We start from the raw sequence: 16375 nt of genomic DNA, 5'->3' as shown, positions 1-16375 counted from the left end.
TTCCTCCACATGGAGTACCAAACCACCTTTACAATAGGCATTCTTGACAATAAACTCTGGAGAAAGAGCCTGGTAACTCCTGGCCGAACTGGCCAATTCCACAGTGAGAAGTTCTTCTGATGGCATAATGTTCATCACCAGCCCTACACCAACTTGGGAAGCATTCCCAGTACTCAGAGAACCTCTTAAATGAGATCAGACCAGTGTTCAAGCCAATCCATACCCAGAAGCCAAAAGGAATAATTAAAGGAGTGAATGTTTTATTCTTTAGTGTTTAATAGAATACATAACAAGTCACATAATCAATGATTCATTACTTCACACACAGGGAGGAAAACAGTTATCGAGTATGTCTATTATACAACTGGTTGTGAACAGGGAGAACAAGAATCTCTGGGGTGTTTAGACAGTTGAAGAAACTCTCGCTTAAAAAGTTTGGGCATATCTGAAATGTCTTTTTTAAAACAGAGAGGGATTTTTTTTTTTTTTTTTTTTGGCTTTCTGTTTCATTAGAAAAGTCTGATAATTGTTACGATTTTTTTTCCCCTTTTTCCTTCTATTTTGAGAAAATGGCTCAATGGTATATATCACTTAGCATATAATGTTTTCAACAAGTGCATAATCCCAGAGATCTCTGTGGGCATCTTATACTGTTCAGCAGATACAAGTTTTTCATGTGTGGAAAAATTTAGTAACATACAATTTATGTCTTCACAATTAACATCCACAATGGACATCTTAAACTTTTGTCATTAAATGTCACGAATGATGTTTGAGTGGTCATAAATGAATTGTCATCCTTTGTATTCAATAGTAATAGCAAAATTCACCTGCCTATAGTCACAAAGACAGTTGTATAACAGTTTACAATTAATGTTCACATACTTCAAAACACATTTAAAATACAAAAAAAAAAAAAAAACTTGTGGGGAAAAAAACCCCCACAAAATGTATAAGGTGACACGAATTCTTGGTCAGCTATTTATCTTTCTACCACACAAGATTATAGTCTAATGTAGATGTTCTGCTTGGATTTTTTTCCATCTAAGTTTCAAGGGCCCCAGTAGAGATTCTAAATCTTCAAACATCAATACTTTTAGATTTTTGTTATCCAAAATTATAAAAAGGAAAATTAATTTCAATATAACTTGTTTCTGGCTCTAAGAAACCTGATTTCAGGTACTATAGCCACTGAATACACAAGAGTATTTTATTTATTCTCAAGAGACAGACTTAAGTCATCTAAGAAAACTAATTCAGTTTTTAAATGAGTTATAGTAAGGAAAAAACAAACAAACAAACAAAAATACCAAAGGATTTACTCTGCTAGGTTTACAATAAAAAATATTCAGTTTATTATTTTAGAAATGTAAGTTAATTGAGTACTTATGATTGAGACTATAAAAGAAATTCTTACAGAATTCAACCCCTCCAGTCAATGCTTTTCTAAATACTTGCACTATACTTTAGCATGTTTCGTGTGGAGTACAAAAATGTTTTGAATATTAGATTAGAACTTACCATAATTTAAAAAGTAAAAAATTATCAAAGCTTCACCTTACATGGCTTCAATGTAATAACATTCCATGGAAAATTCCAATAAAAATTGGAATATGTTATGAGCATTGCCAGTCGCCCATTTTGTCTGAGAATTCAGATTATACGTTTCCTCAGAGAAGCAACAGGCCCCATATATGGATCTGGTTTGAAAGAGAAGACAGTTTTGGCTAGTATCACAAATTATCACTTTTCTATCAATGCAAAAAAAAAAAAAAAGAAGAAGAAGAAGAAGAAACACAAAAATAAAAACAATAATGAAAAGGAAAAAAATTTCTAGGTCTCACATCTTCAAGGAATATTTTCCACAACCTACAGTTTGAAAAATTGGACTGAATATGGTCTGAATATGGTTCATGGTCTACATGTATTAAAAATAGACAACTTCTTAAACATCTGGTGCAAAAGCATTGAACGTGGTACCTGTTTTTTTTTTAACTACCACTGTCAACAATTCTTTTTTTAATTAAATTTGTTGTTAAATCTCATGTCACTCACTTGTGAACCAAATGGTAATTAAAGCTATGACATATGTAAATGCATGCTACACTGAGGCAGGTTAATGAAGTCATCATTATCTAAATAATTTATGACATTCTCTCAGGTTATGTGAATGGTGTCTTTGGAGGGCTTACTCTAATGGACCCTCAATATCCCATCCAAGCTTAGAGGTAACAACCAAAACTCCAGTCCACTTTGTAGACCACTAAGGGTCCTTCAGTGGCCCACAGGACATGGAGAAGAAGGAAACCAAAAGTGCCCATGAGAAGTCATCTTGCCACAGTTATTATGACCTACCCAGTGTAGAATGATTTCCTCCCCAGCCTTTACTTTGGGGTAAAAGTAGAATATTGTCATTTTTCAACTGCCAACTTTAGAGGGCATAGTCATCCCTAGAAAAAGAAGTCAGTTTATGGTGTCTAACCATTTAGAATTCCCAGTCTTTCAAACAATGAAAAGGGCAGGGTGAGCATCGCAGGGCAGCCGGAATGTGTGGGGAAAGTAAGATTTGTATGTGCAAAAAAGTGAAATCGTTCAACTCAAAGTTTTATCAGATACAATTCATAAGACTTAAGGGGCACAAACAAAACTTTAGTACTTTCCTGTGATTCCCGGAGTTGTGCAGATTTAACAAGGAAAATCAGACTCTTAGAGTCTTGCCATCTGTCAGTGGTTTTGATCTGTCCTAAGATGTCCTCAGTTACGTGTTTTTTGTTGTACAATCTAAGAGAACACCATATAGGGTGGAGAAATCTCTGTGACACTCTTTTGTCCAGAAAGCGACCTTACTAAATCATTTCAGGATGGAAACAGATAAGTTCTGTTGCATTACCAATCTGAGAACACACCCAACGTTTAAGCAAACACAACTTCCTGGATTTCTGCTTCCATTTCCCTTACAATTTATGAGATTTGTAAATAAAACTAACTTTACCTTTCTAAAATTTTAACACCAATGTAAAGACTTCAAATCTTTCTCTTTACCAGTTAAAAAAAAGAATTTGTGGGTTAAAAATACAGGTACCTTGATTTTAAGAGGACAGTTAACATACTATTGGTACATAACTAATATCCAAGCAAAAACAGTATGGAGTAAACTCAGTTTTATAAGTATTTTTTCCTGGACCCAATGTCCCCATAGATAAGAACTTAAGAAATTCATTAAAGCATGTTGCTTTAGTATATACACCATCTGATGCACATTACTGGGGGTAAATATAGGAAATTTTTTAGCATTAGTAAATGAATTAAAAAACTAAATGATTCGTGTAAAATGTTTATATATGGTATATAAAGATTGGATCACATGAGTCTAAGAAAAAAACTGTTCCAATTCTTAATATCTATTATGGACGTAGTAAGATACAGTACAAGATTCATTTTTAAAAAGAAGAAAAAATAGCACTAATTTGAACACTGAAAACGACTCTTACAAAATCTTTGAAAAAACACTTTAGAGAAAACTGCTAAAACAAATGAAAAGGAAAAGGCTTCTCTGTCATCACAGAATATCCAAAGGAGCCTCACAGCATGAAAGACAAGGATTCACTTCCCTTCACCTATGGTGTAGACAGGATATGCAGTGGGAATTTATTCCTCATTAGAGTAAAGGTATAAGGCAACCGGGTCTCCTTCTGTTTCTCTTGCATTTACCTAAAACACTATTTTATTGCTCAACCCACTTGTGATTACTTTTTTGCCTCCGTTTAAAAACATTTCATTGTATAGCTATCTATAGATGGGCAGCCCTTGGTGCTTCTTTTTCTCTGCAGCTGGCACTCAAAAAGATTCCACCTTAATATCAAACAATCTGTAGGTGAGAAGTGGCATTTTCAGGTTCTCAGTTTGCCCAGGAGTCATCACTGGCTAGGCTTGAAGAAAATAAGAATTTTTAAGAAGAGATCTTAAGTTTAAGTAACCAAAATCAAACTTAGTTTGCTCATTAATAGATTGTAAAATCAAGATTTATAGCCAACAAGAAAATAAAGTTCAAAAAAATCTAAACTAAAGTTCAAAAACTACTGGGTTACTACTCTTTGGTTAGGTTATATAAGTATCAATAACTTCTAAGTTTAGGACTCAAAACAGTTCAATAAACTGCCAGATAAGAGTAGATCTGTTATTAATCTTTACAAAATGCTTTGCACATTTTTGTGTACTACTTCTTAAATGTACGTGTACTCAAACGGATGGCACAAACTTCCAACTTTCAAATAATAAGTGAGTGTGTCTGCTCCTCCCTTCCCACCCCTTCACCCCTCCTTCCTCCCTCCCCATCCCTCCCCCCAAGTCTTAAGAGCTAAGGTCCTACTGCCATTCACTGCAAGAATACGGGCTCTCCTAATACCCACGGCGTGCATTACTACCCAGCTCCGTTTACAGTCACTGCCAGGTGACTTCGCACAGTGCTCGGCGACCTGGGCTGTCTCGCCCTTGTCAGCGTCAACACGCTTTCTCCCTCTTGCCAATAATGGCGGCCATGTCAACCAGTCGAACTAAGGGCTTCCGGCGGTGAGCCAAGGAGAAAGGATGCCTCCTCAGGCAGGAGGGTAACTTTCTACAAGTTTAAGCCACAAAGACCTTTCATTGTGCACGGAAAAGATACAGTCCTTCATTGTGCCAGCACTAGATTCTTTTCCTACGTCACATATAACTTCTCAAAACTTTATTCATTTGTTGTCACTGAACCGCCTCCAAGGGATCCTCATTCCAGGTCCGGAGTCTTCCATCCAGCCCTCTAAAACTCTACCTTTAAAGAAGGTCTAAAAGGCTATACATAATGACCTTTTAAAACACTAACTAGTCCCAGTGTTATCGATCTGATCTCTTAAACCGCGAATGGGTCAAAGGGGCTTGGGATTTCAAGGAATCTTCTACACACTGGACAGAGTCCAATCAGGTTCTGAACAATTCGATCATCACCAGGTACTTGGTGACTTTGTGGCCACACTGTCCCACTAGTTGCAGACTGAGGGACAATCCAGGGGAGGGGTGGTTTGAGTCAGGGGGCAGAGGAAGCACTGGAGGGGGTATACCTGGGCTCTCTCTCGGTTAGCGGGGTCCAAAAAAGACGAAGAAGCCGAGAGGATTTGCGGCTGCAGGTTCTCAAGTAGGGGGTGAGTCGGTCTGGCCCAGCTACTAAAGGTGGGAGACAGGGGAACGGGAGGGCGTGGGGTAGGAGGGGAGATCGAGAATCCTCTCCTCGGCAGGAAGGAGGGGGGATGGGCGCGCTGAAGTCGCGAGGGGATCTGGGGAGCTCACTCCCTGCAGAAGACGTACTCCGTGTAGCTGGTCCAGATCTTGTCCTCGCTCTGGTCGGTGCTGCTGGCGAAGGCGCAGGTGCCCGTGGAACTGCACGCCACCATGTGGAAGCCCGACTCGGACAGCTTGTCGAAGGCCTGCTCTAGGAAGTTGAACTTGAGGTAATAGCGCGAGGTGTAGCGCTCGGGAGGACGGTCCGGGTCCCGGCTCTCGTTCAGGGTGTCGCCGAACACTTCCTTGGCCAGCGACGTCTTGCCGCACACGGTGATGCGTGCCACTCGCCGGAACTTGGCGTCCGCCTGCGCATCGCGCCCGATAGTGTAGGAGCCGCGGTAGCCGATGGTGATGTAGCCGGAGCGCCGGCTGCCGTCCAACGACTGGGACGGCGTGAGCAGCGGGCCCGCCGCACCCCCGGACGGACTGCGGCTAGCCAGCTCCAGAGTGGGCGACGGCGCCCCGGCCGATGAGCCCTCCTGCTGCTCAGGCTCCGCGTAGCTGAGCGGCAGCAGCTCGTCGCCCAGCGAGCCCTCCTTCTGCACCCCGCGCCGCGAGTGCGGCGGCGGCGGCCCGGGGCCAGGCTGCTGAGGCGCCCCGAGGCGGCGCACGAGCTCGGGCAGCTCGAAGTACTCGGCCTCGCGCTGCAGTCGGCTGCGCTCGGGGAAGTAGTCGGGCAGCACTAGCTGCAAGTCCCGCAGGTAATCCAGGATGTAGCGGAAGAGGAAGCCGTCTCGGTCCAGAAAGAAGCGGCCTTTGCTGTCCCGGGCCAGCTCCTGCGGCTGCTGCTGCGTGAACATGCGCCAGAGCAGCGAGTCGGGCACCGACACCACGGTGCAGCGCCGGGTCACATACACCTGGCCCCCCACGTTCAGCTCCACGATATCGGGGAAGAGCGGCGGCTCCGCCGAGGACGACGAGGAGCCGCTGCCACCCCCGCCGCCGCCCCCGTTGGGTAATCCACGTGTGCTGTCCGCCAGAGCCATGGCGAAGAGGTGACTGGTCTGGGGTTGTGGCAGGTAGCGGGGCCGCGCGCAGAAGCTGCAATCGCCTTTCCCGGACGCTGGCTCAGCCCTGCGCCCCAGACGCCGCCGCCGCCTCGAACCGCACGGAGCCGAGCGGTGCAAGCGCGCTGCTCTGCGCCCCGGAGAGCCGCGGTGCGCTCCGCCCGCCTCACTCGCGCGCTCCAGGCGAGTGCCGGGTCTCGGCCCGCGCGCGGCTTAAGTAGAGCCGCCCGCTCAGGCGCCGCGGCGCGCAGGAGGCGTGGGCGGCTGCGGAGCGGCGGAGCCTTGCTCCCCCGGCGGGAGAGGGTGGAGGGGGACGGCGGAGTGGGGAATCGATTTGCATCCTAAACGCTGACGCCGCGCCCGGCTGCTGGCTCCACCCCGGCTCGCGCGCGTCGGGGACGACCCGACTACACCCCTCGCCCCCCTTCTACCTCGCCAGGCGCGCGCTCGAACCCCGCCCCGCTCCCGCCCAACTTTCTTTCCCCTCCGAAGCGGACAGAGCCGGGACGGGCCGCTTCAGAAGACCAGCCTCCTTTGGAGGGGCAGTCATGGCGCTCTCTCCCCTTCTAACCCCGTCTGGGAGGAGGACGTAAACTTTCCGGCTCCCCCCGCCCGGGCAGTAGAAGTGCGTGGCCGCCTCCAGAACTGGCCGCTTTGAACACTGGAGGTGTGGCGCTGCCCTAGTCGGTCGTCGTGTTGCTGAAAGTTCGCAAGACATACAAAACACCTGGAGGGTCCAAGAGGACTCCCCAGTTCGGAGGCGGCCAGATGCTGTTGACCTTAACTAGTAGCCACGAAAAAGGCCGAGAAACCGAGAAAAAACCTCAGTATCCGGCCATAGAACTTGTCACCGATAGTTTCTTTTATGGGTGAAGAGGCAAACTCATTGGTTGAGAGACCTGAAAGTAGGAGGAAATGTGCTGCAGTGGCGACGGAGAACTTGGATGCACTAAAAGAGTGACTTCGTGGCGCGTTCCCATGAACGTGGAGGACGGAGAACGCGGCCTCCTCGCATAGCGCCTTTGAGGCCAAGCTGCCAGCGATACCGTGAGGCCGAAGTAACCGCCCCGCCTCCCTTTCAACGTTAGGTGAACGCGCTATAAAACAATAATTTGGATAAGCCACCTTTCAGCCGCTGCGTGTTTATGCTCCCAAAAGTCCAAGTCTCTGTGGTCTCCCGCGCACCTTGGTCATCCCAGGCTGTTCTCTCCAGGCTCCGTCCTGTCTCAGCGCCTTTGTACTTTTGAAAGCCCTTCTAGGTCCCACGTGGTGCTGTAATTCCTCCCTTCATATTGCATTCATCTGGCACCACGCAGCCCAGAAAACTTCCCCACTACCACCCCCAAGCCTTCTGTGGCTTCCCAGGCCAGTGTGAGCTCTCTGGATTGCGCCCTCCACGTGCCCCCCTAACAAAGACCAATACATGCTGAAATTTCACATTTGTGAGTGATTATCTGATCCTGGCTTGGGTAAATAAAGAGAGGGTGGTGAAGAAGGTTAAGAAATCACCACGTGGGGCGCCTGTATGGCTCAGTCAGTTGAGCGTGGAACTTAAGCTCAGGTCATGATCTCACCGTGTGTGAGTTAGAGCCCCCATCAGGCTCTCTGCTGTCAGCCAGGGCCCACTTGGGATCCTCTCCCCCTCTTGCACCTCCCCTGCTCATGCTCTCTGTCTTTCAAAAGTCAAAAGAAAAAGAAACCACCACCTCAATGAATATTTGTTTTGCCTGGGCCATACATTGCAGAATGCAAAGTGAAGTAAGATCCAAAGTGCTTTCTTTGTAGCCCACTAGGCAGAGGCAGAAGTCTGAGCAGTAGTCAGATCAGTTTGAAGAACAGATCCTCAATCAGGATAAATAGGCAGAGACCTTTGTTCTTGACAATGTATTACACTTCTGTGTAACTGCCCAATGAGCTTCACAGTCTCCTCAAGGATAAATGTCATTTTTACTTTGGAATGTTTATGTCTGCTGAACAATTATCTCATTCATGTCAGAACGCTGAAATATGATCAAGCCCCAGACCAGCTCACTTAATTGCAAGTACAGATTTTGATACTGAATATATTTGACCACTCTTTTTGTCTGTTTGTTCTTTGGGAGAAATAATAAATGACACAAAAGTTCCCAGTTTTGCAATGCTGAATTTCTAGGCAGTGATGCTACTATTTGGTATATCAGTGTCACAAACCTGACAAAACCAGTCTCTTCTATAAATCCAAGAAAAGCCTTCTTGCCGTATGTAGTTTTATATCATTACTTTGTTCATGGTACCAGCAAATCCTTTCAGTTCTGCCTTCAAAATACTTCCCGACAATTAACATGCTTCACCACCTCCCTGCCACCACCCTGGACCAAGCCACCCATCATCTCTTACTGGATTATTGCATCGGTCTTCTAACTGCATCCACCTTTGCCCCCTCCAATCTTTTATCACCTCAACAAAGAGACGGAGCCTATTATAACCTAAGTCAAATCACGTCGCTATGCTCAAAGCCTCCCAGTGGCTTCCCATTTCACAAAAGAGTAAAAACCAAACTCCTTTTATTCACAAGACTTCACAAGATTCTACAGGATTGGAGCTGCCCCACCCGCGCCCCTCCACCTATCTGCTGCCACTTACCCAGGAGATTGCTGGCTTGAGCCACCTTAGCCCCCACTACTGTTTTCTCCAAACCTTTGCACTTCCTATCCCCTTTTTCCATTTGCTAAAATACTACCCCCCCCCTTATCTTCCTCACCTTCTTCTGGTGACCTTGACCACTTTATTTAATATAGCACAGCCCCACCCAAGCTGCTTCCCCTTCTCTACTTTGTTTTCTATTTCCCTGCATTGGAATGTAAACTCCAAGAGCTCAGGGAACTTGTCTGCTTGATTCGTTGCTACATCCCCAGTGCCTAGAACAGTCATGGTGTACAATAGGCGTTCCATAAGTATCTGTTGCTCACTCACTTATTCCACCAATATCAAATGGCTATTACCATGTTCCAGGCAGTGTGTTAGAAAATAATCTCTGCCTTCTTGGAGCTCACAGTCTTGTGAGGAAGACAGATAATAAATATATAGGTACGTAAGTCCGCTTTAGGTACAGATAAATGCCATGAAGTAAATAGAATTGTGAAATGAGACAGAGGGACCGAGCGTGGGGATACCACTTTATATAGACTGGCTGGAGGGCCTCTCTGTGAAAGTGACATATGAGCTGAATAACAGGAAAGAGAACCATTCTCTACCAACTGTCATAACCTGTTCACCCACCACAAGCTAGTCCACTGCAGGAAGCCATTGGTATTTCCTTATAGAAGTCTAGGTTGGGCATTCATCATAATGAATGAAACAGGTGATATGAAACTGAAGGAATAATTTTCTGGTCAATTTGGTATGTTCTTTTTCTTGGGGAACTTCAGTGTTGGGACTTAGGGCCTGATGTTTGTGGGGGAAGGGAGGGCCATAACTCCGGCTTCTTCTGTATGTTAAATATGCATAAGGTAAGGGAGGAGTCCGGAAATTGCCAGCCCTATGTCTAGTCTCAGTTCAGTTTCTAGTGATGGATAAATTGATCATTGTTCCTTTGCAAGTGACCCTGTACTTTTCTAAATAAGAGACAGTGCTATGTCCTTCTATCCTCAAGTGTAGAGCATTGGAAACACCTCTGACCTACATTCTCATCTGATTTGTATCTTCTCCCCCACTTACCACCTTCTCTTCTGGTCAACTTCCCACCCCACCCCACCCTACCCTACCCCATGCACTGGGTAAATGCTATGCACACTAAAGATTTGAGCAAGGAATGAGGAAGATTAAGAGAATAATATAAAGTTAAAAGGGGAGAAAGAACTGGGTGAAATGAAATGAGCACCTAGGAGGATTGAATGAATTTAACCTATGAATTTAACATAAACGATCTGTAAGCTGTAAAACACCATTCAAGTGTCAGAATCGTGATTTTCCACCACCTGTCATAGTGCCTGGCAAGCCTACGCAGTAAATACTGAAGGAATAAATGAATGGCAAAAACATTGAAATGAATGCTGTGAGGAAAGGGGAGAAGAGACACATTCAGAAATTGTCCCAAACAAATGTTTAGCTCATTTATCATCCTCCCAGTGTGTGTGAGTCCCTTCTGTACACAGACTTTAAAATTCATTGACTTGTTACTTTCAGAGGAAGAAAAGAATCGGATACCAAACTTGATGTAAATGAGGGAATAAAATGGTCTTAATAAAGATTTGGTAAAATATATCCCGATATCTAATCCTAAAAAGAGATAGAAAATGCTAAATGAGGGACATGGCCAAAATACTAGGCCTAGAAAATGAAGCAAATCCCAACATCACGATGCTACGACTTTTATACCTATTAGAACCAAACACAGAAACAAAAATTAATGTTGGAAATTTTTAATTTTTTATTTCCATATCCTTATAAATAGTGTCTGAGACTTTTCCAGGAAACAAGTAATAATATAATAGCAGGCATCCATAGAGCACTTGCTATGTGCTGACCCTGTTAGATCTATCCATGCATTAGCACATTTAATCTATGAGATTAGTGCTATTGCTACCCAATCATTAGAAGATCATATGGGCAAATAAGTGGTGGAGCTGGGATTTGAACCCAGGCAATCTCTCTTTAAGGCTGATGCTTTTAAGTGCTGTGTTTTCCAGCCTCTCACTTCTACAAATTTTTTAGATGTATGAAGGAAACGGGTTCTATTATTGTCCCCACTTTACTGATGGAGGACCCAAGGCAGGAGAGGTTGGGTCACTTGACCAATGGAATGCAGCTGTTTATCCCTGCTTGGGGCAGAAAATGGTACTCTAACATCCTGTGCTTGTGAGCCACAGGATCGGTGACCCAAAACTCAAAGTAGTTACTGTCAAATAAGTAGGATTAGGAAGCAGTTAAGTCCTTGGCTCTTGCTTCTGTCTCTTATCAATAGTACAATCTTGCCTCCGGGAGGAATCTCCAAGGACATATTTGAGCCCCAGACAGAATGGACCTACTGTTGCCTTCCTCTTCACCCAACCCAGTCCTACACATGATAAATATTCTTTTATTTCTGGCCCTCTAAAATACCATAAGGGTTTGCAAAGCACCAGGTTCTTAGTAGGTTTACCTAGTTTTATTCTGATCTCATTAACTCTAGACAAGGATAAAGTGAGCCTGGAAACTGCTGAGATCCAGGCTCCAGTTTTCAAAAGCAAGCAGTATCTGCTGGTCTTCTGGGACTTGTGAAGTTGAACAAATGTATTCCACTTGTGGCTTTACGTATCAAACTAAGCACAAGAATAACTGGACCTCACACACACACACACACACACACCAGCGATTCTGGAATTTCTCACCAAGACTAATTATTAACATCACTGCCTTGGTTTCAGATTGTGGTACTTTGCCTATAGGTTAACTATGAATGAGTTACCACATTCTATTCTAGTGCCTCCCGGTTTTGAAGGCTTTCATATTGTCAGCTTCACTTGATTATCACAACAGGGTGGGGAGGTGTCATTCAACAGTGTCACAAATGCAGAAAGACTCTGAGAAAGGGCAGGCCACTTCCACTGCCCCTCTGGTAACAGCAGCGTGCACGCACACAGTGCCTGTCAGGTAACTGGACGCAGCACAGGGATGCAGAGGGAGGCCTGTTTCCCGACATTCAGTGGTCTTCCAGCTCTTCAGCAGCCCTGTCAAATCTACTCAATTTAAGGCCCCACATGAGGGCTGTCATTCAAAATAATCACCTTGGAGACTATGTGCTTATTTGAGAAATGTCAGAATCACTCACCATTGTTGGCACATCAGTTTGGGAATTTCCTTCAGAGCCAGCTTACACAGGAACATCATTGCATTACTTTAGACTTATGCCAAATTTGGGGTCGATCTCTTTACAAGGCTATAAAACCAGGACCTCACTGCCCGACAGACCCACACTTCTGAGAACAAATGAGGACAGAGCCAGTTTTCATGAGTGTGAAACTTAGGTGATGATTATCAGGTATTCACCTTTTGACATTGGGTTTTAAGGATCTCATCCCTGCAGCTCTCTAATATGCTGAATAGTATTGAGTTTAGGTTATGCAGAAAGAAAGGCTGATTCAACCACAGAGATTTTAATATGTGGTTCCAGAAAGTCTGCATATTTCACTGTGAGGTTTGGACAAGAAGCCAAGCCACTGGCTAGACTGTAATGGGCAGCCTCTTATGTAATTGTAAGATCATTTGTTTGATATAATTAAGTGGGGAAAGGGACCTTTCCCTAATTTGCTTTCCAGTTACTGCAGAAATATGCATGATATTTCACAGTAGGGAAATGGCTTCAAACTCTGCTAAACTTTAAATTTATATCGCCTAATATGATTTAGTTTCAGAAAATAAGTTTTTTTCCCCTTAAAGTACAGATGAGAAAATCATACACTTTAGGGTTGGATGAACCTATACTCTTCTCCTGGCTTTGTTATTTAAAATCTAAGGTTTGAAGCAAAGTCACTTAAATATTCTGAATTTCAGTTCCTTATCTTAAAATGGAGCAAAAACACCCACCTCATCAGACTCTTGTGAAGTTAAATGAGATGATATAAAGCATTTCATTTCACAGTGTCTGGCATCTAATGAGCACGTCATAAACATAAATTTTTACCGCCACCTTCCCATTCCTGTCTCCACTGGGCTTCTATAATCCCAGCAGTTCCCTGCTGAATATGCTTACCTTGAGAGTTTTATTACTTTTTCTCTTGGATGACATTTCTAGTAGTTTAGTAGTATCTGAAATAGGCAAGGTAAATGGCATTTCATCTCCTGTTCCCTCTTCTTCCCAGAAGTCAGTCATTCCCAACACAAATTTGCTGTCCGGCTAAAAGATTTAGTCAAAATCTAGACAGTTTGCAAGTCTCAGTATCAGAGCTTATTTGTCATCCTAGACTTTTCACTCAAGTGACAATTAATAAAACAACTTAGTTTTATTCAGAACATTAGTTTTATTCAGAACATTGGCAACATCTGGGAGGAAAAGTCTAGGTGGCAGTAGGCAGAGGGAAGGGGCCATAAAGGCAATCTAAAGAAACTCCAGGTGTCCTTAAATCCGAAGAAAGTGACTTCCTCTCTGTGCCCAACCTAGGAGCCTAAGTCAGGAAATGATGAAGAAACAAGCCTAAAGAGGGCAGAGCAGCAAGGGCACCAACCCAAATGACAACTGTGATGTTGCCCTATAGCCCCATGCTACAGCAGATCCACAAGAGGAAGAACACATATGTACACTGCAAAGGAAACAGAAGTTTTACATCATTGTAGCAGATATTACTGGAAGAGATATCAACAATATGAGAAGGTTAGCTCCTGTTTACATTGCATTCAACATCCCTTTCAATATTTATGAAGTGCCTACTATGTGCCTGATCTTGCCAGGAGTCACCATGGCTCCATAGGTCCGTGGCCCATGAGAATCTGCACAATATCAGAGTGAATGGCCACCAATGGGGCCATCAAGAGTTCCATATGTCACAGAGGAACATCACAGGGTGGGAAGTTACCTTCTGTGTCAGTCAGGGTTCTCCAAAGGAAAAGAACCAAAAATATGGACATCTGTATGTATGTATATCTATATCAAAATATCTATCCGTCGATAGATAAAGAGAGAGATTGACTGATTCTAACAAGTTAGCTCATGTGATTGTGGGGGCTGGTAATTCTGAAATCTGTAGGGCAAGCCAGCTGACTGGAAATTCAGACGAGGTCTGAAGTCTCCATCTTGAGTCTAAAATCTGTAGGGCCGGCAAGCTGGAAACCCAAGCAAGGTTTCTGTTACAGTCTCGAGATGGAACTCCTTCTTCTCTGGGAAACCAGCTTTTGTTGTCTTGGCCTCCCATTGATGGAATGAGGCCCATCCACATTATGGAAGGTAACTTCCTCTACTTAAAACCAAATAATTGTAAATGTTAATCACACCTTCAAAATAACCTTCATAGCAACATCTGGACCAGTGTATGACTAAACAACTGGGCAGCATAGGCTAGTCAAGTTGACACACAAAAAATTAACCACTGTACTTTCCAAACAGTGTCCTATGAGAGCTTCTTTGGGGGAAAGATGGCTGTGCATCAACAAGAAGCCACAGCTTCATAAACTATAAAGAACTGATATTCATTCATACATTCATGCTAGTGTAAGGGCATCTGCAATTACAAGTTTAGCCCCCCTTAGTCACTTGTTCTTATGATCAAGTGCTCTTCAGACAGACTTGTGGGGTCCAAGCTGTTTTTGAATAGAGGAGCTGGTGATCTCACTCTCAGCTGTGTGGTGTGGAGGCCCTCTACTGTAGTTACAGTATTTACTGAGGTAAACTAGGTGTGTGGATACATTGCACTGTATCTAAATGCTCATTTATTAATGGATGTTCTCTATTATTAATTAATCTATTGTGTATCATTTATTCATGACTCTATTAAAGAGGCATGACAAGAGCATAGAGGAAGAAAGCATTTTATAACTAAACTGACAATCCCCAGTGTCCTCTGAAAATCACATTTCACACCCACCTATGTACCTTTCTATGTCATCAATCTCTGGGCTGTATATGAACAAAGTGTTAAAGGAATAACCTTTTCTACCCACAAATGAGAGACAAACTAATGCTGTTCTGCTTTCCAAGGAAGAGAGAAAAAAATAGTTCCCAGAAAATAAAGACACTCCTCCTCCAAAACACTGGAGGATTATTAAATAGATTGTTTATGGACTTTTTAGCAAGGGAGAGAATTGACCTCTGGAAACAATAGGAGCTCACCTTAAGTGCGCCACCTCTAACAAAACCCTTCTCCTGCTTGGGTTGCATTGCTAATGTCATGCAATTTAGTAATATTGTGTCACAGTGTATTATATTTTTATAAAGTATTTGACAGCTCTATCATAATATCTTTTTGGACAATTTCGGAAAAATTATGCTGGATTATAATATCAATTAGATGGGCACATTGCTGATAGTGCAGGTCTTTTCAAGATTGTTGATGAATGGAACAATGTCCAATTGAAGAGAAAGGGGTAGGAACAAGGTTCTGTTTTAGTTCTTTTCTACCCAGCTTTTATCAGGAAATTAAATGAATATGTGAGAACCATGTTAACAAAATTTATGGAGGACACATATCTTGCTGGGTTAACTAATCCAACAGATAGGAATTAACATTCAAAATCATCCACATAGGTTTCAGCAACAAAAAGAAACAAGCAAGAGAGAATGTAGTAAGGATAAATGTAAAGTCACGCATTGGCTTCAGATGCAGCTTAGCAGAATTTCATGTGAAAATTATCTAGGACTCTGCATCAGTTGTAAGTTCAAGAAACTAACAAGATGGAATATCTGTAACACACACCCCAAATACAATAGCCTTTAAAAGTTGGAAAGGACCTTAGAAATTATTCAAGTCAAATCCCTCACTTTACAGAGAAAAGCTGAGCTTGCAATCATAGAAACACAATAGCTGATAGTAAAACTGGTAGTTATGTCTTATTATAAACATCACAATCTTGAGTTATTTGCATTGTGGTCCTGATTTGCATTTCCCTGATGTTGAGCACCTTTTCATATACCTGTTGGCCATCTGGATAGACACCCAGACATTTTGGAGAAATGTCTATTCAATTCATTGCCCATTTTTTAGTCACGTTATTTGTTATTAGGGTATACAAGTTTCTCATGTGTTTTGAGTATTAACCCCTTATCAGATATATGATTTGCAAATATTTTTACCCATTCCATAGGTGGCCTTTTCATTTTGTGATTGTTTCCTTTTCTGTGCAGAAGCTTTTTAGTTTGGTAGAATCCCACTTGTCTATTTTTGCTGTTATTGTCTAAATAGCCATCAGTGAACAAATAAAGAAAGTGTGGTATATGCATAAAATGGAATATTATTCAGCCTTAAGAAAAGAAGGAAATCATGTCATTTGGGACATGGATGAGGCTAGAGGAACCTATGCTAATTGAAATAAGCTAGACACAAAAGGATAAATACCATATGACATCACTTGCATAAGGAGTCTAAGATAGTCAAACTTATAGAAACAAG

At 43.1% G+C, this 16375-nt stretch overlaps 1 protein-coding gene across 1 annotated transcript; it reads right to left on the bottom strand.

The window, feature by feature from the left end:
* Positions 1-243: 243 nt before the first annotated feature.
* KCTD12 (potassium channel tetramerization domain containing 12) lies at positions 244-6640 on the bottom strand. Its single transcript, XM_058682543.1, has one exon. The coding sequence runs from the start codon at positions 6297-6299 to the stop codon at positions 5316-5318; it is 984 nt and encodes a 327-aa protein (XP_058538526.1). The 5' UTR covers positions 6300-6640; the 3' UTR covers positions 244-5315.
* Between the last annotated feature and the right edge of the window lie 9735 nt (positions 6641-16375).

The sequence above is a fragment of the Neofelis nebulosa genome, chromosome 1, assembly GCF_028018385.1.
Source record: "Neofelis nebulosa isolate mNeoNeb1 chromosome 1, mNeoNeb1.pri, whole genome shotgun sequence".
Lineage (NCBI taxonomy): Eukaryota > Metazoa > Chordata > Mammalia > Carnivora > Felidae > Neofelis > Neofelis nebulosa.
The sequence above is the reverse complement of the archived record's forward strand: the minus strand, read 5'-3'. Positions and strand labels throughout refer to the sequence as shown.